The sequence below is a fragment of the Dermacentor albipictus genome, chromosome 4 (genome assembly GCF_038994185.2).
Source record: "Dermacentor albipictus isolate Rhodes 1998 colony chromosome 4, USDA_Dalb.pri_finalv2, whole genome shotgun sequence".
NCBI classification, from domain to species: Eukaryota; Metazoa; Arthropoda; class Arachnida; order Ixodida; family Ixodidae; genus Dermacentor; species Dermacentor albipictus.
Window position 1 is genome coordinate 175,345,034 of NC_091824.1, and position 21,614 is coordinate 175,366,647.

Genomic DNA, 21,614 nt, shown 5'->3' on the forward strand with positions numbered 1-21,614 from the left:
ACAAAAGTTGTTCCAGAGTTGTAATAGCCTATGAATATATACGACTATCCAGTTGGCCCCACTTTTGCTGCAGTGTTAGAATATTTGACATGTGAATTTTACTGTTTGCACAAAAATGAGACTGGACGCATGGGGCACGTTCTTTCTATCTGAACACATGTACGTGTACATGAACGTGTACCTATAGTAAACTATGAAACAAAATAATTATTAAGACGAAAACTTTATGTGGCTCGCTGCGCGATGGCCTTGAAAAAAACGAGGCGTCTAGTCGAGTAGTACCAAAATACCCACGTGGCCTTCTCCGAGCGAGAGGCGGGACAGAAGAAAACGTGTTGCGTCGCTGACGTCACGCGGCGGCAGCGGCGGTTGCGCTTACAGTCGACTGCGAAGTGAGAGAGACTGCGATGGGGGACGCTCGCCCGGGGCCTAGCTGATTACGCGGTAGGCCTCGGAGTACGCTACGGCGAAGGATGCTCAGCAAGCGAGAATAGAGGTACGACGTGCGAAGAGGCGGTAACAAGGCATTCGACCGCGAGTGCTGCTTTCCCCTGCTGAGAGGATGGAACGTAATTGTGTTCGGCTTGTGTTACACATTTGGGACACTTACTGGCGACAAGCATGCCGCACCTTTGGGTAGTGTATTAAGTGCTCGCAGCTGTCGTTGAGGAGGATGACCTAAAGCGCCACACGAGTACTTCACACTGCGGCTCGTTATGCTTGCAAGAAGTCTGACCCCTCCCATCGTATAACATAATGCATTACCAAGTGTGCAGCAGGCTTTCCCCTTCACGTGTTATAGGAGTGTAACATGATGCCGAACTTTTTTTTTTCATTGGCTAACTTGGCTTTCGAAAATGCATGACCGTATATTTTCTGGCGTCATGAACATATTACTGCTACAGAGCGGATAAAAGGCCGGGTCAAGTATTCTGACATAGCTACTCTTCTCATATATGAAAAAAATAGTTCATTTTGTGATATGAACACTGTTGTTGCGCACAGCGCGAGCAGACCAGCACCACCTATAGACAGCGCAAGGCCTGTTCACTCGGATCCATAATGTCATGCTACCTGGCTCGACTACCATAGAATCCAATGGGGATGCTCCCGAGTCAGCCGCGGGGATTTTGACGACACCGCTTTCGTGACGCTAGCCTTGGCAATGGAAATTTCGGGCCAGGTAGCATGACGTCATGGATCGGAGTGAACAGGCCTTGTGCTATGTAGGTGGTGTTGGCAGGACCCTGTCAGGAGGTTAAACAACTTTTGTCCTGACCCACGGGCAACGGTTTGGATTGTTCAAACTACGCGTACGAAAAAATGAAATGAAATATACGCTACTGCCGTGATGCTATATTAATGTGAAGCATGTCATATTAATGTCGTGCATGTCATGACGTCATTGACATTATCTATTGCATGCATTTCATTGATGTCCTGCGTGCATATCATTCGTGTCTTGCATAACATGTAATTCATCATGCCATGCACCCATGTCACTCTTGTCATGTCATGATATGTCATTCATGTCGCACATGCATGTCGTTCATGCCATATCATGTTAACTACGTCATGTCATACATGTCACGTCTGCATCAATTGCATGTAATGTCATCTTGTCAACTATGTGATGTCATTGCATTTCATGTCATTCATGCCATGACATTTGTCATGTCATGCATGTTAATCATGATGACACGCCAAGCATGTCATTTCATTCCCCCCGACGTGGTGACGTAGTGATTATGGCGTTAGGCCACTAAGCTCGAGGGCGCGGGATCAAACCTTGGCCCCGACGTACGCATTTTGATAAGGGCGGCATGCAAAAACGGCTATGTACCGTGCATTGGGTGCACGTTACCCAGGTGATCACATGTGGTCATTGGTCACATGACCACATGACCACATGTGGTCATGTGGTCATTTCGCCAAGTGCTTGCGAAAGCACGGAAACCGGTGGTGTTTCGATCGCAACCGGGAACGGCATCACTTAGGCGAGAAAAAGTTTCTCGAAGTGTGGGCTTGCCCTGCTGTAATTTTTGACGAGCCAGGTGGAAAGCTCTATATTCAGTTATGAAGCGTGCGTATAAGGTCGCTCGACTTGGTCATGCGAGCCAGTCAATTCACGTGTTTTTTGTTCGCCTTAGTGGAACCCAAAGCCAGAACAGGTGGTGGCGCACCCTTGTGCGGTCCCGCAGCCCCGCGGACGGCTTTGGTAGTCTCCATGGTTATTTTAGATCTACCGCCAAGGTTTGTGGTGGCGCTGGCTAACACTCCCAAGGTTACTTCTCCTCATCATCATCATCACCCTGCTTACGTCCACTAAAGGGCAAAGGCCTCTCCCATACTTCTCCAAACACCCCGGTGATGTACTAATTGTGGCCATGTGGTCCCCACAAACTTCTTAATCTCATCCGTCCACCTAACTTTCTGCCGCCCCCTGCTACGCTTCCCTTCCCTTGGAATCTAGTCCGTAACCCTTAATGACCATCGGTTATCTTCCCTCCTCATTACATGTCCTGTCCATGCCCATTTCTCTTTCTTGATTTCACCTAAGATCTCATTAACTCGCGTTTGTTCCCTCACCCAATTTGCTCTTTTCTTATCCCTCAGTGTTACACCTATCACTCTTCTTTCCATAGCTCGTTGCGTCGTCCTCAGCTTAATTAGAACCCTTTTTGTAAGCCTCCAGCTTTCTGCCCCGTACGTGAGTACAGGTAAGACACAGCTGTTATATACTTTTCTCTTGAGGGATAATGGCAACCTGCTGTTCATGATCAAAGAATGCCTCCCAAACGCACCCCAGCCCATTCTTATTCTTCTGATTATTTCCGTCTCATGATCCGGATCCGCCGTCACTACCTGTCCTAAGTAGATGTATTCTCTTACCACTTCCAGTGCCTCGCTACATGTAGTAAACTGCTGTTCTCTTCCGACACTGTTAAACAGTCCTTTAGTTTTCTGCAGATTAGTATTTGGAACCCACCCGTCTGCTGTGCCTGACCAGGTCAGTGAGCATGAATTGCTATTGGTCTCCTGAGTTACTAAGCAAGGTATTATCATCAGCAAATCGCAAATTACTAAGGTATTCTCCATTAACTTTTATCCCCAATTCTTCCAAATCCAAGTCTCCTGTAAATACCTCCTCTAAACACGCTGCGAACAGTATTGGAGAGATCGTATCTCCCAGGCTGACGCCATTCTTTATTGGGATTTTGTTTCTTTCTTTATGGAGGACTACGGTGGCTGTGCAGCCGCTATAGCTATCTTTCAGTATTTTTACATACGGCTCGTCTACACCCTGATTCCGTAATGCCGCCATGACTGCTGAGGTTTCGACAGAATCAAACGCTTTCTTGTAATCAATGAAAGCTATATATAAGGGTTGGCTATATTCCGCACATTTCTCTATCACCTGATTGATAGTGTGAATATGGTCTATTCTTGAGTAGCCTTTACGGAATCCTGCCTGGTCCTTCGGTTGACAGAAGTCCAAGGTGTTCCTGATTCTATTTGCGATTACCTTAGTAAATACTTTGTAGGCAACTGACAGTAAGCTTCTATTGCACACTCCTTAATGATGCCCACAAGACTGTCGTTCATTGCTTCAACACTAAGGTCCTCTTCCTGTGTTGAAGCCGAGTACCTGTTCTGTAGCTTGATCTGGAATTCCTCTATTTTCCCTCTTACCGCTAACTCATTGATCGACTTTTTATGTACCAGTTTCTTCCCTTACCTCCTCAGGTCTAGGCTAATTCGAGTTCTTACCATCCTGTGGTAACTGCAGGGCACCTTGCTGAGCACGTCTACATATTGTATGATGCCGGGGTTAGCGCAGAGTATGAGGTCTATTTGATTTCTAGTTTCGCCGTTCGGGCTCCGCCACGTCCGCTTTCGGCTATTCCGCTTGCGGAAGAAGGTATTCATTATCCGCATATTATTCTGTTCTGCAAGCTCTACTAACAAACTCTCCCCTGCGATACCTAGAGCCTATGCCATATTCCCCCACTGACTTGTCTCCAGCCTGCTTCTTGCCTACCGCTGCATTGAAGTAGCCCATCAGTACAGTGTATTTTGTTTTGACTTTACCCATTGTCGATTTCAGGTCTTCATAGAAGCTTTCGACTTCCTGGTTATCACGACTGGATGTAGGGGCGTATACCTGTGCAACCTCCATTTTGTACCTCTTATTAAGTTTCACAACAAGACCTGCCACCCTCTCGTTAATGCTATAGGATTCCTGTATGTTACCAGCTATATTCTTATTAATCAGGAATCCGACTCCTAGTTCTCGTCTTTCCGCTAAGCCCTGGTAGCACAGGACATGCCCGCTTTTTAGCACTGTCTATGCTAAAGACGACGAAGTGTCTTTTGATACAGAGCTGTTCTTTCTAGCTCCGGTTTATTTCTGTGAAAACCTAAGTTCATCCGCTGGTCGTCGCTCCCTGCTCGGTCGTAATGGAAGTGGACGACCCCGTACGTCTGCCGGCGACGGCGGCGTCAGTGGCGGCCGCCTCCAGGAAGCGGATCGGTCAGCAGAGCGACACCGACAGCGAGGACACCCATGTCTACTCTCTCAGCAGTGAGGACACTTCCGATGACGACTTCCAGCTTGTGCAGAGCCGCAGAGCGAAGAGAAGGAACACCAGGACGTCCTCATCGTCAAGCACGCAAACAGTGAGACAGACGCAGAGGCCGGACGCCAATACCATCATATTCGTGCCCCTGCTTCCCAACGTCAACATGAAGCTACTTAACAGGCAATCTGTGTCGATGTCACTGGAAGCCCTGATACCAAATGAAATATCGGACATTCGAGTGAACACCCGAAAAAATCTTCTGGCGGTTGATGTCCAGCATGCGGCTGCTTTGACCACTCTACGCAGCGTAACGGACCTCGATGGCATTCAGGTGCGCTCTTACATCCCTCTGGGATCTGACGTAGTCACTGGCGTTATCTACGACGTAGACGTCGCCATCCTTAACAACGACTTGCCGATTCTTATCAAGCCAGCCAATGATGAGGTCATCGTTGATGTTAAGCGGCTAGGCAGTTCACGCTGCGTGAAAATAGCATTCAAGGGCAAATATATACCCTCGCATGTTAAGGTGGGCCACTTCAGACATGCAGTGCGGCCTTTCATTGCGAAACCTCTTCAGTGCCGCAAATGCATGAAACTGGGACACGTGAGCAGCGTCTGCGAAAATCAGGCAGCATGCCCCCGCTGCGGTGAGCCCCACGCTGCAGATAAATGTGGCGCGACTGTAGTGAAGTGTGCAAACTGCGGAGGATCACATGAAGCTTCATCGAAGGCATGCCCACATATTAAGAAGGAAATGGCGATCTTGAAAGAGATGGCGAGAGATCATTCATCTCATCGCGAAGCCGCCGATAAAATCAGGAAGCGACGTTCACGTCGCCGGCGCTCCTCAAGGAAGTCTCCTCAAGGAAGGCGCATGCCACTTCCTACAACACCACCTCCTATTCCACCACCTAGGCCAGACAATGTGGAAAGGACCGCGAAGAGCCAGTCTACTGAGAAGACCACATCTGCCGAATCTTGGCCGGCTCTACCGAAACGACAACATTCACCTACAGAAACACAGCAAACTTTCGCTGGACAACTCCAGACGTCTACTGCCGGCGATTTGTGCGACCAAGACAGGCAAGTGGCTGATATGCTGCAATCGCTAATTAATACAATGCGCATTATACTGAACAAGCTGCAAACACCAGCAGCTCGAAGCGCTCTGCAAATACTGGATGCACTAAATCCAGTGCTTGCTAGCATCGTTTAAGCATCATGGCTCGACCAACAGTCCCCTTCCGCACTGAACTCAAAAGTGCGTCGATCTTTCAATGGAATGCCAGGGGTCTAAGGACCCGTATATCAGACTTTCGCCAATTCATTTTTACACATCGCTTCCCCATACTGGTTATTTGCGAACCAAATACGTCAACTCCACTCAGACTGTCCGGTTATGAATCTTTCGTCTCGTCCACATGCGGTGCGAGCACGAAGGTGATCATCTACATCCGCACGGACTTAACATACGTCGCAAACGCGATAGAGCCTCATGACGACAACCAATATGTCTGCCTAAATGTCCAAAAGAAGAATGTGTCATTTACACTAATTGGAGCCTACATATCCCCAGCGGGTCACTTTGACGGCGAACGACTAAAGAAAATATTACTGATGAACAATGGCCCCTGGATTATCACAGGTGACTTCAACGCGCATCACCAGCTATGGGGAAGCACTAAAATTGACTCCAAAGGCAGGCGCCTTGCCTCCTTTGCTGCTGACCATGATTTGTGCTGTGTGAATGACGGCAGCCCTACATTTCTGCGAGGCACGACCTACAGTAGCTGCCTGGACTTAACTTTGGTGTCACGGCGCTTTGCCTCAAGCGTCCAATGGTTTACGGACATAGAAACACATGGAAGCGACCATATTCCAACATACATAAAGATTAGAGGAGTTGAGCAACGCTCCTCTACCGTCTTGCGTACAGTTGATTGGTCAAAATTTAAGAAGGATATGGATGACACATGTCGGGAAGGCCTCTCACACACCATCGAAGAAGCAATCGCAGAGGCAATGAAAACATCCATCTGCTCGCTTACAAGGTCAACAAGGCGAACAGACTTGGACATGGAACTTGAGAGGCTGCGTGCGGCACGCCGACAGGCGGAGAGGAGGTATCGGCGCACGAAGTCCGTCTTGGATCTGAGGGCTTCACGACGCATACAAAAGAAAGTCCAGCGTCGCATGGATAAATTGGAAGATAAGCGATGGAAAACATTCTGTCAGTCACTTGATCCCAGAAAATCGCTCTCGCACATATGGAGAACGGTTAGGGGTCTTCGCTCATCTCCGCATCAAAGGAAGCCCTTCGCTGCTCTGGCCCTCTACCAACTCCGCTCGGAACTTCAAGTGGCTGAAGAGTTCTGTGCACGGGTTGCTGGGTCCGTGGCCATCATTACTGACGCAGCATTGAATGACATCCCTGAGGCACGTGTACCAGAAATAAACGTGCTATTTTCCCTCGAAGAGCTCGATGCTGCGTTGGCGACCTGCAGGCGTTCTTCGTCACCAGGACCTGATGGCATCACGTATGCTGCCCTATGCCACCTTGGACATGACGCACGTGATGAGCTGCTCAAGTACTACAATGAGTCTTGGCAGAATGGCGCAGTTCCTAAAGAATGGAAATCGAGCCGCTTGATCCCCATTCTGAAACCTGGAAAGTCTCCGCTTGAGATCTCATCCTATCGTCCGATTGCGCTTTCGAGCTGCGTCGGCAAAGTGATGGAAAGAATGATTCTTGCTCGATTGGAATGGTACCTCGAGCGATTCAACATCTATCCGGACGCCATGACAGGCTTTCGTCGAGGTCGCACGTCCATCGACAACGTCATTGACATCATAACATGGGTCCAAAATCAAAAAAGTCTCAAGCGCCTTTCTGCGGCACTTTTTCTGGATATAAAAGGAGCATACGACAACGTCGCCCATGAGGCCATACTAAACTCACTAGAGGCTGTTGGAGCTGGTGGCCGGATGTATCAATGGATTCGGGACTATTTGACTGACAGGCGTTTTTTCTTACAGACCGAAGACGGCCCAACTTCAGACCATTACACCTGCCGTGGTGTGCCGCAGGGTGGAGTGTTGAGCCCTATTTTGTCCAACCTCGTCCTGGTAGGACTAGCGGATTCCCTACCGCAGACAGTACATGTCTCAATATACGCCGACGACATTTGCATCTGGGCCTCTGCGGTGACTCGCCCTCAGCTAAGAGCCAGGCTTCAGCGGGCGGCAACCATGACGGCTTCTTACCTCCGAGAACAAGGCCTCAGTGTGTCTACGGAAAAGTGCGCATTACTTGGTTTCACGCGGAAACAAATGTCATCGTATCCTGTTACCATCGATGGTCAAGCTATATCCTATGTTAAGACGCATCGCTTTCTGGGCGTCATCATTGACCGCAACCTCTCGTGGAGCCCTCACTGCGCCTATCTGAAGAAGAAGCTCGTCGCCATTGCTCAGGTGTTCAAATTTCTATGCGGGAAAAACTGGGGTACACCAGTCCATTCTATGTTGCAACTGTACAGAGTTTTGTTTCTCGGACTCCTACGTTACAGCCTACCAGTATTGTCAAGTGCATGCAAGACGAACTTTCGCGCCTTGGAGAGCATACAAGGTCAAGCCCTACGCACGTGTTTAGGGCTGCCTCGGTGCACTTCAACCGCAGCAACAATCGCCATCGCAGGAGACCATACAATCCAGACTCATGTAGCTGTCGACTCTCTCAGAGCGCACATTCGCCATCTGTCAAGGATCCCCGACCATCATTTGGCCTCCCTACCAGCAGACAGACCTCAAGCGACCTTTTCACGAGTGATTAGCGCTCATCAAGAGTACATACCGGTATCTTTTACACCGGCGGCGAAGCCTTCCTCTCCCCTGTGGTGCCTGCGACCACCTCAAGTGAATTTTTCTATTCCTGGCCTTACAAAAAAGTCCAATCATCCATCGCCGGCTCTGAAGCAACTTACGCTCCTATTAATCCACCAGATGTATGATGACCGCATACATATATATACTGATGGTTCGACCTCACCTACCAGCTCAACTGCCGCATTCGTCATTCCAGCCAAGAACGTTACAGCTAAATTCAAATTGTCGCACACGACTACATCTACATCGGCAGAACTTGCAGCTCTCCATGCCGCTATGATGTACATCACCGAAGAGCCAACAGAGAAATGGGTCGTATTTTGTGACTCTAAGGCAGCCCTTCACAGCATCAAGTCCGCATTACGTCCCAGAACTTACGAGCAAATGACATCTGAAATCAGGGAACTGCACCATCATGCTCTGGAAAGAGGACACCACATTATATTTCAGTGGATCCCTGCTCACTGTGGCATCGTCGGCAACAACCTAGCTGACAAGGCTGCCCGGTGTGCCCACGAGGATACCAAGACGCGCCCAACACCTTTGGCGAGGTCGGACGCTGCCAGAGAACTTCGCCGACTTGCGCGCAAGAAGTCCCAAGATCTCTGGATTTCAAGTGGCTTCAATTGCAGATTACGTAAACTGGACCCCACGCTACGGCTACAACCGCCATCTAGCCTTTCCCGCGGCGAAGCAACCTTGTTGTGTCGCTTGTGGCTGGGAGTGGCGTTTACGAACGCATATTCCTACCGTATGGGAATGGCCGAGAGCCCGATGTGCGACTCCTGTGGGTACGACGAGACCATCGAGCACCTATTGTGTACCTGCCCTCGCTACGAAGTCCAACGCCTCTCTCTGCGGGCAACTTTACACAGACTGGACTCGAGACCTTTCACCGAGTCAAAGATACTCGGACCGTGGCCACACCCTTCGCTGGCTCGAAAAGCGATTCGTGCACTAGTGCAGTACTTGAAGTGCACGGGCTTAACAGACCGTCTATAGTGTCCTTGTGTTTGGTGTCCCTCCCACACGAACTCAGTGTTTACTCTCTCCCTTTCTTCCGCTTTCTATTCCCCTTTCCCCTCCCCCAGTGTAGGGTAGCAAACCGGATGCTGTTCTGGTTGACCTCCCTGCCTTTCCTACCCTTGTTTTCTCTCTCTCTATGCTTCTTTTGGCATCCTAACTTCACTGAGCCCTGTTATATCCCATTTACTGCCCTCTAATTCCTCCAATAGCACTGCTAGACTCGCTTCGCTGGATAAGGTTCTAGCGTTAAACGTTGCCAGGTTCATATTCCAATGGCGGCCTGTCCGGAGCCAGGGATTCTTAGCACCCTCTGCTGCGTCGCAGATCTGACCGCCACCGTGGTCAGTTGCTTCGGAGCTGCTGGGGACTGTGAGCCGGGGTTTGATTGTTGTGTTCATATAGGAGGCTGTGGCCAAGTACTGCACCAGGGTGGCCAATCCTGCTCTGGTGAGGGAGTGCGTTACCGGTTCTGGTCACCGGGATCAGGCCACACTCCAGGCTTGTTTATGCAATTTTATCAACACGCGGATTTAAAGAAAAAATTTTCAATCCGCTGGAAACTTGCGCGGCACCGGGATTCGAACCACGGACCGCTTGCACGCCAGGCGGGTGTTCTACCTCTACGCCACCGCTACACCGGCGCCGGCGGTAGAGCGTAGGTCTACCGCAGTTGAAATCGCGCGGCCCCTGATCTAGGAGTGGTGACGTCACGGTTTCATAGTGACGTTGTGCCATTTGTGAGTAAAACGGCGACCGCAGACGGCGCTACGGCTTTTCTGCTCAAGACGCAAACACGCGGCCGGAAAAAAACGCCAAGACAGAGCCGACAGCAGCGCGAAAACGGAACTATGGTGGCTAGCGGAAAAGGAAGCGTGCGACGATAAGGTGGTTCTTTATTTTATGACGCGAACTTTGACGCTCGTTGCAATGGACGTCCCTGACAACGACACATTGGCTCGCGATGCTGTTCTCCACTTCAGCGATTTAAGCACTGATTTAAGCGCGTACTACTACGACGGCAACTGTATGTCTTGGCTGTAAATATTCGAACATTTGTGGCTTTTCCTTCGTGAAAACCAAATGCCACACTCACCGCCCCGTCTTCGACCTGCAGTTGTTCTTGCGCTTTGGAGAATGCAGGCAAGACCGACGGAACAGCGCTACGGGAAAGCATTGCTTTGAAAGGCACTCCACACGAGTTCAGTAAGTCGGCGTTGAGCTCGTTATCCTCTGGATAAAAGTGCAGTGAGTACACTACGCGATTTTTCGGCTCTTTGCCAACGCGCTGTGGCAGAGGTACGGCACTTAGTCACTTCGAACAGAGAGGTTCATTCGTTGGCACACAGTGATAGGTAACGTTGGATTCGCCGCTGCAACTTCCCTTGGCTAAGTTCCGCGTACCGTTCGCACGGCATCCCACGGCACCACATGGACGTGGCATTCTCGGTGCTTGTTCCAAATGCAAGTTTCGCGAGCCAGCAGAACTAGCGCAGCACGACACGATAACGAGACAACTGAAACTCCAAAGCGCGCGCGGCGCTGAGTCAAGCGCGCAGAGTCGAGCGAAAACAAAACCTTTCGACCACACATACTACTGAAGGGTAACGTCAAAATGTAATTTTTTCTTAGAATCGAACAGAAGTAGAAAAGCAGCATTTTCTTCCGTCCTATAACCTAATGAAATGATCTTTTTAATACGAGTAGTTGAGTACTAGTGACATAAATTATGATGAGGAGTGCCTTCTTCATCGGGCTAGTACCGAAATGTCGCTGGGGGGTCTCAAATCGTGTCATGCATTTACCTCAATTTCTCGGTTGCTAAAGCTCTGTTCACGATTATATTGGCGCCTTAGACGTTCTAGAGCGTTGTTTTATCACTTTAACTTGACTTCATAGTAACATTTAGTGTCCCTCTAAAACGGAAATAGCGCAGAGAATGGGAGGCGATCAAGAGAAACCGACGCATCGTTGCCTTGTTCTTTGCACAGTCACTGTTTCCGTTCTTTGTCGCTGTACAACAGAGGCGTGACAGCACGCCTTTGCTGTTGATGGCAGCGAACTAGGTGATCTGGGATGTCCGAGCACGAAGGAGACATCGGTTTCGAATACTGGTCAATGTAGCTCTTTGTGAGGCACTATATAGAGCTTAAATTTTATGCGAAACAAATTCAAGCACCATTGAAGGAACAATTACATAAAAGCAACTGAAAGGCACTGGCAAATAACTGCCGATTAAGAGGAGAAAGTCGCCTAGCTAGCCACAACTGAATGGAAGCATGCAAAAATCATCTATTCAGGCACTCCATTTTGTTTCTGTGAGGTATACAATCAGAAAATGAAACGGAAAGATAGCACATGTACGTGCGGCTTTTATTTTTCTTAATGGAACATCTAAAGCTTGCCGACGTTAACCCTTGACACTTTGACTTGTTTGTATAAGGATAACAGTGTATGTTATCACCGCTGCACACATCTGAAATAGAAGAAAAATGAAAGTGAAGGGATGCGTGCATACATTTCCAACGCATGTTTGTGGGTGTGGGCCATCAGTTTCTGGCGATAGCTTTATTACGGATGTTGTCTAAAAATAAATTTTGGGGCTTTATATGCTCCTTGGATCCAGTCAAGTTGTTTATGGCAGCTTTTAGCCTAGGAGGACGTTTCTAGTGTATAGTAGGAGAATTAATAAAGTTCAAGTTGAAGTTGAAAACTACGGTCTCATTATGATGTATGCCCTAGTAGGTGACTACGGTTTAACTTTGACCACATGGCGTTCTTAGATGCGCATATAAAACTAATCGCACGAGCGTTATTCAGTTTATAGCTCCCATCGAAATGCTGCCGCAGCCGTCGAATTGAACCCGCGACCACGAGCTTATAGCAGCGTAATGCCATAGTCACTGGACTACCACAGCAGCGGAATGTTGTTTTAACATTTAGGCCTTTTCAATATGACTATACGGGTGAATAATAATACGTCGTGCGTTTCAACAACTGTCTAAATAGGGAAGTCGACATCAATTTATGCGATAATATTTGTCACTATACGATTATTAAGATGCGATTACTAGTTACTGCATTTTATACATAATTTATTGAATAGTTGACTTTTGGAACAATTTGCAATTGCACAAATGAAGTAAGCTAGCCAGTACAAAACGTTGGCCAGTACTCAAAGGACAACCTTTTGCTAGATACTTCGTGTCTAGCGCCAGCTGTGGGATATGCAGACACAAAATCTGCCGTGAAATGCACTACTGTTCCTGGGAACAGTTTTCCGAGCCGCAGTTTGCCACAGTTCGCAAAACACAATGCAACAAGATGGCCAGATGGTCCGCCAGTTGGTCGATGTTCATTATGCAAAATAGAAGGGAGGCATGCAGACAGGACACAAGAGTAGAGAAGTGGACAACACGAACGCCGACTATCCAGGATAGTCGGCGTTCGTGTTTCTCTACTCTTGTGTCCTGTCTGCACGCCTCACTTCTATTTTGCATAATGAATCCTTACCAACTAGCTCAGCTTTCTGTCGGTCGATGTTCATCGCGACTGACGTTTTTTGAAAGCGCAACCGTCGACCCGCACAGGTATGAAGCAGAAGCGACAGAACTGCACATCGATCCCAACCGGAATTTTCGTTGAACCACACCAATACATAAAGGAGAGTTACAGATTCGCGCGCGCACCGGGAAATCACGAGTACGCCTTACACGAAACCTTTTATCGCTACTCACACACGCAAACGGTGCGCAAGCGTGTCATATCTCTGCCGTTAAACGCCAATGGCAGAGATATACAAAAATTACCAAACGGAACTCCGCCAGCGGGTGCTGCAAGCACGGCGGTTCAACAAGCTTGGGATTGATAGTGCATGGATGTGCCTAAACGTCGTCCTCCTGACTTCAGACCTGGCTTTGCGGGTTTGTAAACCGATAAATAGCAACAAGATGTTGCGTTATATGAACGCTACAATACGTAGTGATTATGCATGTATGCCGAATCTTATTGCCCTCTGCGTCTGGAGAAATGCATAGATTGCTTCGAAATTGGGGCACATATGTACGGCAGATAAATCGCAGTAAACAAAGCAACAAGAACTTCTCAAGTCACTGAACCATCGCAGCCCCAGAGTACTCTCTAGTAAGTTTGTTTGAAAAGTCTACGAGAAGAACAAACCAGAAACGCATGAAATATTGGCAATATTAGCTGTTCAGGAAGTTGAACTCGTCATGCCATGCGAGTGTCGCACTTATTGTTAGGCGTAGTTGCAACAAAATTGCGTAACAATGAGTTAGCAGGAGGACAACTTGTTTTAAATGGAAATAAAAAGAAAAGAAACACACGCACGCACGCGCCCACACGCACACACGCACGCACGCACAGTGGTTCCTAATGGGTAAAATACGAAGTTTTTTAACTTATCGAAGCGAAAAAAAAAATGAAGAGGAATAAGGGAATAAAGTGAAACGAGCACAACACGCATAGCATATTCACAAGAAAGTAATCAATATTGCTAAACAGTAGCCATATGGAGAAATGACATACTTGGTTTTTTGTGCAAAATTAACAGCGAAATTGATTAGTGATATTTGGTGAAATATTGACCATGATAGCGCAAATTTCGATCTCCGCCGCAACAGCGCATGAAACTTGATCAGTTAAAATTGCCATTTGGTACCCTATTTCCTATATTTAATCGCCAGAGACATTCATCGTAAGTACACGAGGTATCCGGTGGCGAAGATAAGTACAGTTATCGACGCCTAACAAGTGCAGCGGGGGGCTAACGAAGAAGGAAGCAACGACATAAATTTACACCAATGGGGTCCTTGTCGCACTCACCACATTCCCATAAGCTTGCTCCAAGAGTTTCAGAGTGGCGCTTTGATATACTTTATTGTATGTTTGCATGTTTTATCCGAGACGGTAGAACGCTGAGCTCCCGTCATGTGCATAAGGTTATGCCAAGAGCGCGTACCTACCGAAATCATCTGCACCATGTTTACACGGAAGAAACCATGGGCTCTAAGAAACATGGTTGACGGGTCCAGGATTTCGTGAAACGACTGTACCTGATACAAAAGGCATAAAGAAGAACCACGTGATCAACAAGGCACCACACATGAGAAAATTTGATTCGGCGCGCCTGTTGGAAAACACGCACTTTCACGCATTTCATTTCACGCATTTCATTCGCGCTGCGGTCACTGGGTGCATGGCATACTTGGTGCCGGTCGCCCATATATGCACGGAATATAAATTACTCGTCTTTGAGGATTATGGGCGAACGGTTTGTCACAAAAATCACACACTCTAACGCTGACCGTGACGCGTTTAGGGGCATCATTTAGACAACCGAACGGGGTAAGAAAAGGTGCTGCCAGTCAGCGCAGAAGCGTCACCCATGCGCCGAAATCCTCACACCGGCTTCGGCTCGAACCTTTGTATCCACTCCACCGGTTGCGGCACGATCGCTTGTGCATCACTTCCAGTGCAGGCGAGTACAGGCGCCGAGAGGGCCTTGTTACAAAATTCTGGCTAGCTCAAGATACGCCATGAAGTGCCATCGATGCGCAGTGATTGCTTCAGTCGAGAGGCAGCGTTGTCATCCACCTTCGCGCGTCGAAGTTAGTTGTCGAGTGGAGGGACGCATTAGCATAGCGAGGCTTCGCTCATTTCAGGCTTTTCACTGACTACGAACGAGAGATTCAAAGGAATCATGTCCACAGAAGTAGAACCTGGCTTCGCAAGTACCATATTCGAAAACAAACCAACCTAGAAACACATAGCATAAGCCGCAACACGGCAAGGTAGCATGGATGGGTGTCGGGGATTCCAGCGTTCGTATTCACTTCAACTTTATTCTGCTTAAGGAGAAAATGCACACAATCTAATCTGTTGCAGAGGTAGCGTTCCTTGCGAAACTGCTCTCTACGATTTATGTAGCCCCGAACGTGGGGCCTAATAAGTCCGATTCTTTGCATTATTGACAGTATTTTCAATAGTTATTAGTAAAACTAATTTTTCTTCATACTCGCATCTATCCAAATAACTACACCAAAATATCACAAGAATATGATCACCAGCCTTTGCCTTTTGTTTTCTTTTTCATCTTTTATTTCAAAATATGTGGAGTGGCTGACGTACCAATTAAAGTGGTTCTGGTAATAGCGGAGTGCAAGGGCTTTCGGTGTTGCTTTGTCACGTGATGATTGTCTCTTCAAATAGATGCAGAGGAAACAATGGCAGCTGAGCCAATAAGAAAGGCTTGGTGCCTTATAGAGCCCAGGTGCTCACAGTAATATCCATCGAGCCACTTACATCTCTTGCGAATTCATCCGGGTGGCCCTGAAATGGCAGAGATCGCAGTGTCCACTTCATCTCGGCCACCTTGAGAAAAAAAAAAGGATAAAAAAGGCGGCAGCAGTGAAATACGAATGAGTATTAGGCCTCTGAAAATGAAAAAAATGCATGCGACGTCAGGCTACTCGGATATTCAAGGAAAGGCGAAAATAGCATATAAATTGAGAGATAACACTGCACAGATCCCCCGTACTGTGGGACTCTAGGTACTGCGAAGCATTTTGTGGGCACCTATATGGCTATTCGGCGTTGTTAGCAGTTCCGAAAAGCGTCACCAGGTGGACGTGTTTGTGTACATTGAGTAGCCCAGTGTGTCACGTGAACGTACTACGTGTGTATGACGACAGGAGCACGACAACGACCACGTTGAAGAGGATCATGTCATTACGAGGATGTTGGGTGTTGAATCTTTCATCCTCCCGTAACAGCACCCCGGGTGGTGAAGCGCCGGCTCGACGCATGGTAGCTGAAGAATTGCGAGCGAAGTATGGCTTCAGCCGCGAAACGTGCACTACGCCAACAGGCGGCGGACTTGAGGATGCATCAAACGGTAACGGCGCGATCTCCTAATTGACGTCGTTAACTTGACGTAGGACGTCATAAAGCCCTGTGTAGCGAAAGAGAAGCTTCTGGGAGAGGCCAACCCGACGACATGGTGACCGAAGGAGCACCCAAGCACCTGGCGCGAACTTAACATCGCGATGGCACCGATCACCACGCTCTTTTTTGTATATGCTGCTAGGCTAATAAACGAGATCGGGCGACTTGACGTGCCATGTGAGCGCGATCGATCCCGAGCGTACTCAGTTGCAACTCGTGACCCAGAAGGGAGGATGGTGTCAAACGGCAAGTGGGGTCGCGACCATACAAAACATAAAAGCGCGAATATACTGCGGTGTCATATCGGTACGAGTTATACGCAAACGTCACGTAGGCCAGCGTGGCGTCCCAGTCGCGGTGATCGTTGGAGGCGTACATGGACAGCATCTCTGTGATTGCTCGGTTGAGGCGTTCCGTAAGATCATTCGTTTATGGGTGGTAGGCGGTGGACAGCTTGTGCTCAGTGGCACAAAGGCGGAGGAGGTCGTCGACAATTCGAGACAAGAACGAGCGGCCGCGGTCTGTAAGTAACTATCGAGGGGCACCGCGATGGAGAATGACGTCGTGGAGCAGAAAATCGGTGACGTCTGTTGCGCAAATAATCGGCAACGCCTTTGTTATACGCGTGTCGCCTAATCAGTAGCGACGGCGATCCACTTATTCCCTGTAGTCGTCTTCGGGAAAGGGCCAAGCAGGTCCAGGCCTACGCGAAATAACGGTTCATAGGTAACGTCACTTGGATGGAGTCGTCCGGCAGGTGGCAAGGGAGGTTTCTTCGGGCGCTCATACAATTCGTAGTTGCGACATAACAACGCAAAGATCGGTAGAGACCCGACCGGAAGAACCGGCGTCGTAAACGGTCGTATTTACGCAGAACTCTAAGGCGTCCCGCCGTCGGTGCATCGTGAAGTTGTTCGAGAACGACGGATCGCAGATCAAGAGGGAGGACAAGGAGCAACTATGGGCCGCCAAGGTTGATATTGCGGTGGTAGAGGATGCCGTCGTGCAGCACGAACATGCGGCACGTGCCGTCGCTGCTGCCAGATTGCACTCCGGCGATGATGGAGTGTAAGGATGAGTCGCGTTGTTGTTCAGCGCGCATGTCGGTCAAAGCCATCACGCAGGTCGCCGGATCACGTGCAACAGGATCGGTAGGATCCACGGGGTGACGCGAGAGACAATTTAATTTAATTTAATTATATGGTTTTACCTGCCAAAACCACTTTCCGATTATGAGGCACGCCGTAGTGGAGGACCCCTGAAATTTCGACCACCTGGGGTTCTTTAACGTGCACCTAAATCTAAGTACATGGGCGTTTTCGCATTTCGCCCCCATCGAAATGCGGCCGCCGTGACAGGGATTCGATCCCGCGACCTCGTGCTCAGCAGCCCAACACCATAGCCACTGAGCAACCACGGCGGGTGACGCGAGAGACAGTCAGCGCCCTTGTGCAGACGTCCAGACTTATAGTTGACAACAAATGAAAATTCCTGGAGAGAGAGAGAGAGAATCAACTTTTGTGCTGAGCCCTTAGTGACGGGTGGTGCGCGCTGGCACCAGATGGGGTGGAACCTTATTCTCAGGTCCCGTTCCTGGCCCCTAGCCGCCAGCGCGAGCTGGGTCGCTAGGTCGGGGCTGGACAACAAGGTCTCCCATCGCTCGGGGGGGTTGGGGCTGGGGAGGGTGGGGGGTAGGGATGGTGGGGGGTTCTTGAGCTTAGTGCACTCTGCAAGGATGTGTGCTAGAGTGCCTTTTGACCGTCTGCAAAAAGGGCATGAAGTGTCATGCTCTGTTGGGAACATCTTATGCAAGAGCACTGGATTCGCTAGCGACCCCGCTTGCATGCGTCGCACGATCGTTTGCTGAATTCGGTTGAGTTGCGGATGGAGCCGCAAAGCCCAGCGACCAAGCCGTCCTGTTGGGTCCCGGAGGGAAATATATCTTACAAAAATGGTTGTTGAATTTCCATTGTTGATCTGTTGTACTATCATTGATTCCATAGAAACTCCACAAAATTACAACATTCATTGAGCCAGCACCATGATAGTTCAAGAAAATTTTTATTGACAACTACACAATAATTTTTTTATTGATGAAATATTGTTCAATTTCTATTGTGTAATGCCAACAACTGGACCGAGTTAAACAGGCGACATACAATTTACACGAAACAATAAACAAAAGTTTAGGTCCCTTAGTTTAGGCTACAACATGAAATGGCGTTATTAAGCTGGCCAGAGCTTCAACCAATCATTATTAAAAAATTTGTTGCACAGGCAGTTGTACGTTCAAGTGCAGAATAAAGGCCACTGCAAAATAATGCACTAATGCGTTATTAATGCAAAATAATGCTGTATTGAGCCGCTGCAGCGCCAAATGCACAATCTCCGGATAGGTTCAACTTATTTTAATCATTGTGGATATTGCAATGTGCGCTATAACTGCAATGGAAGACTTGAAAAAGATTGAGTGTAGGTGATTCAGTGTAAAGCTTGAACATTGTACTACCAAGGAAAGAAGAGGTTCATCCCACTGGGCAATTTACAGGGTACTTTTTCTTTTTCGCTGCACCAAATTTTTAAACTTGCAAAATATAAATCACGGTAATGTTATGTTTACCATACGACTGCACAGATTGGCGGCCTCTAGATACAGAGCAATTGCCGCACTTACGTACGTAATTAGCAAAGTTACGCTAATTAACTTTCTAATTATCAGCAATAGGTGGCTACAGCAAATGAGTACTTTGGTGCCCGTGCTCGACACTACCTATCCCAATGATCAAATTTTGAATAGTGGATTTCATGTGGGAGCTTCGCGAACAATTAGTTCCCCTTGGCAGGCTCCTTGAAATCGAAACTGGCTGGACAAAGAGCGCCTTTGTCGTCGGCGTAGCTTCATGTCTTCCTCAATGCATGCAGAAGCATCCAGAATACTGAGAGGTAACCGGTTCTTGAACTTTTGTTTCGAGCCTATCGGTACGTCGATGTACGGATCCTACTGGACCTTACCAAAATTTATACTACGTGGCATCACAAGCTACCACAACAATACAGAGCCTGCGGAAAGGCGACCTCGCGTAAATTTACACTATTACATTACGGCAAAATATGCAACAAAATTCAGTGTAAGCGCGCCCACACGCCGATTGGCAGAGGTCACGCGACCAACTACATTGATGATGATGATGATGATGATGATGATCGGCACCAAAAACCTTTGAAACAGGGCGGAGACAAATAGTCTCTTAGTCTGCTTGATTTATTCAGGTTTCACATCTATATATAGCGACCGAGACGCGACTCATACAGACTCATGTTCGCATCAGCAAGCGCGACCTGCCCGTCGTCAGAAGAAAACATTTGTCGATTGATGCCGTTCACTTCTCGCGCCATCGTTGCCGCGTAAGGTAACCTTCAGCGCATTGGTTAAGCAGCACAGCTTTGCCACTGCATTCGCGCGGCTGCAACAACGAGCACTTAGGGAATGAGAGAGAGAGTAAACGTTTATTGTAACAGAGACTGTTTGGTTATGGTGGGTGGAGCCCCTCCTCCAGGGCCCCACTGGTTACAGCGGCTCGCCGGGCCTGGTCAAGGGTCGCCAGTTGGCTTCCCAATTCCACTTCCGCGAGTCGCGCCTCCCACGACCAGTTATGTAGAGTGTTGTCTAGCAGCGGCGAGGTGGCAGCCGCCGGACGTGACACGCACTGGAATGTTATGTGTTCCAATGTCGGTGTTCCTTCGCACCACGGGCAAGTGTTGCTGTATTTGTCTGGGTACATTTTGTGTAGCCTGTATAAATGTGGGAAAGTGTTTGTTTGCAGGCGGCGCCAGTCCCGTGCTTGCCTCCTGTCTAGGCCTGGGTGAGGAAGGGCTTTGGTTCGCCTACTTAGCCGTTGTAACTCGAGGATTTCTCTTGGCGCACCGGGTGTCGAGGTGTTCTCCCGGGCGGTGTGGCCCGCGGCTCGGCCTGTCATGCCTCGAGCCAAGCGGTCCGCCCGTTCGTTCCCCGCTATCCCTGTGTGCGCCGGGCACCAGGTCACGCAATGATCCATGGTGAGGTTCGTTCCTAGGATGCGGAAGACGCAGCCCGGTAAAGCCCCCCCAAGGAAAAGGCGGCAGGCGTCCTGCGAGTCTGTCAGCACGTAGGCCGATTGGCCCTTAGCTTCCGCGGCGCGTATAGCAAGGGCTATGGCCACAGCTTCGGCCGTTGCAACCGATTTCGTGTGTATAGATGCTGCTACGGTTGTTCGTCCTTGGCTAGTCACGACTGCTGCAAATGTATTGAGGGCCCCTGTATTCTTGTGATACGAACTCGCGTCTGTAAAGTAAGTATCCGGGTCGCTTCGCCGCCTTAGTAAGGTGGCTGCCCGCGCGCGTCTCCGTGCCGCATGATGGACTGGGTGCATGTGACGGGGGATCGGCGCCACGTGGATTCGCTCTCGAATTTCAGATGGCAGTAGGATTGTTTCATTGCCACAATATTGTGGTGTCAGTGGATAGTTAAGTCGTTGTAAAACCGAGCGCCCCTGAGGTGTCGTGTTTAGCCGTTCACGCTGCGCCATTAGAGTGGCCGCTGCATATTCCTCGAAAGTGTTCATCATTCCTAATTCGTTCAGTCGGATCGTGCTTGTGCTTTCAGGCAGGCCGAGTGCTGCTTTACAGGCAATTCTTATGAGCCTATCCGCATGTTCGATGTCGTGACGCCGCGTGGTTTGGAAAGGCAGGGCGTACGTTAGACGACTAATGACGAAGGCGTTTACTAGTTGCATGGTGTCTGCTTCGGTCATGCCTTCGCGGCTGCGTGCAACTCTGCTAATAAGCCCAGTTACGCTCCGAACAGTGCGTCTGAGATTGGAGAGCGCTATGCTAACGCTGCCCGTTTCTTGAATGCACATTCCCAGTACGCGCAGGTGGGATGCCCTCTTGATGGGCTCTCCCTCTAAGGTGAGCTGCAGATCCGGAGCCCTGGTCGCTTGGGTATGTCTAGGTCTAATATGAATATACTCCGATTTCGCTGGAGCACACCTCATGCCTGCTCGCCTCATATAGCTTTCAATGGTGTTGATGGCCTGTTGAAGCGTGTCTTGTCGGTTTCCGTAGGACCCTTTGCAGGCCCAGAGTGTAATGTCGTCTGCATATATGGCGCAGCCA

General features: G+C 49.0%; 1 protein-coding gene across 1 annotated transcript in view; it reads right to left on the minus strand.

Moving 5' to 3' along the window:
• LOC135919829 (uncharacterized) overlaps nt 1-21,614 on the minus strand; it is a 44,418-nt gene that overhangs the window by 18,769 nt on the left and 4,035 nt on the right. The window contains exon 2 of the mRNA XM_070537849.1: nt 15,819-15,887. Coding sequence (XP_070393950.1) covers nt 15,819-15,887 — 69 coding nt within the window. The remainder of the gene's footprint in view (nt 1-15,818; nt 15,888-21,614) is intronic.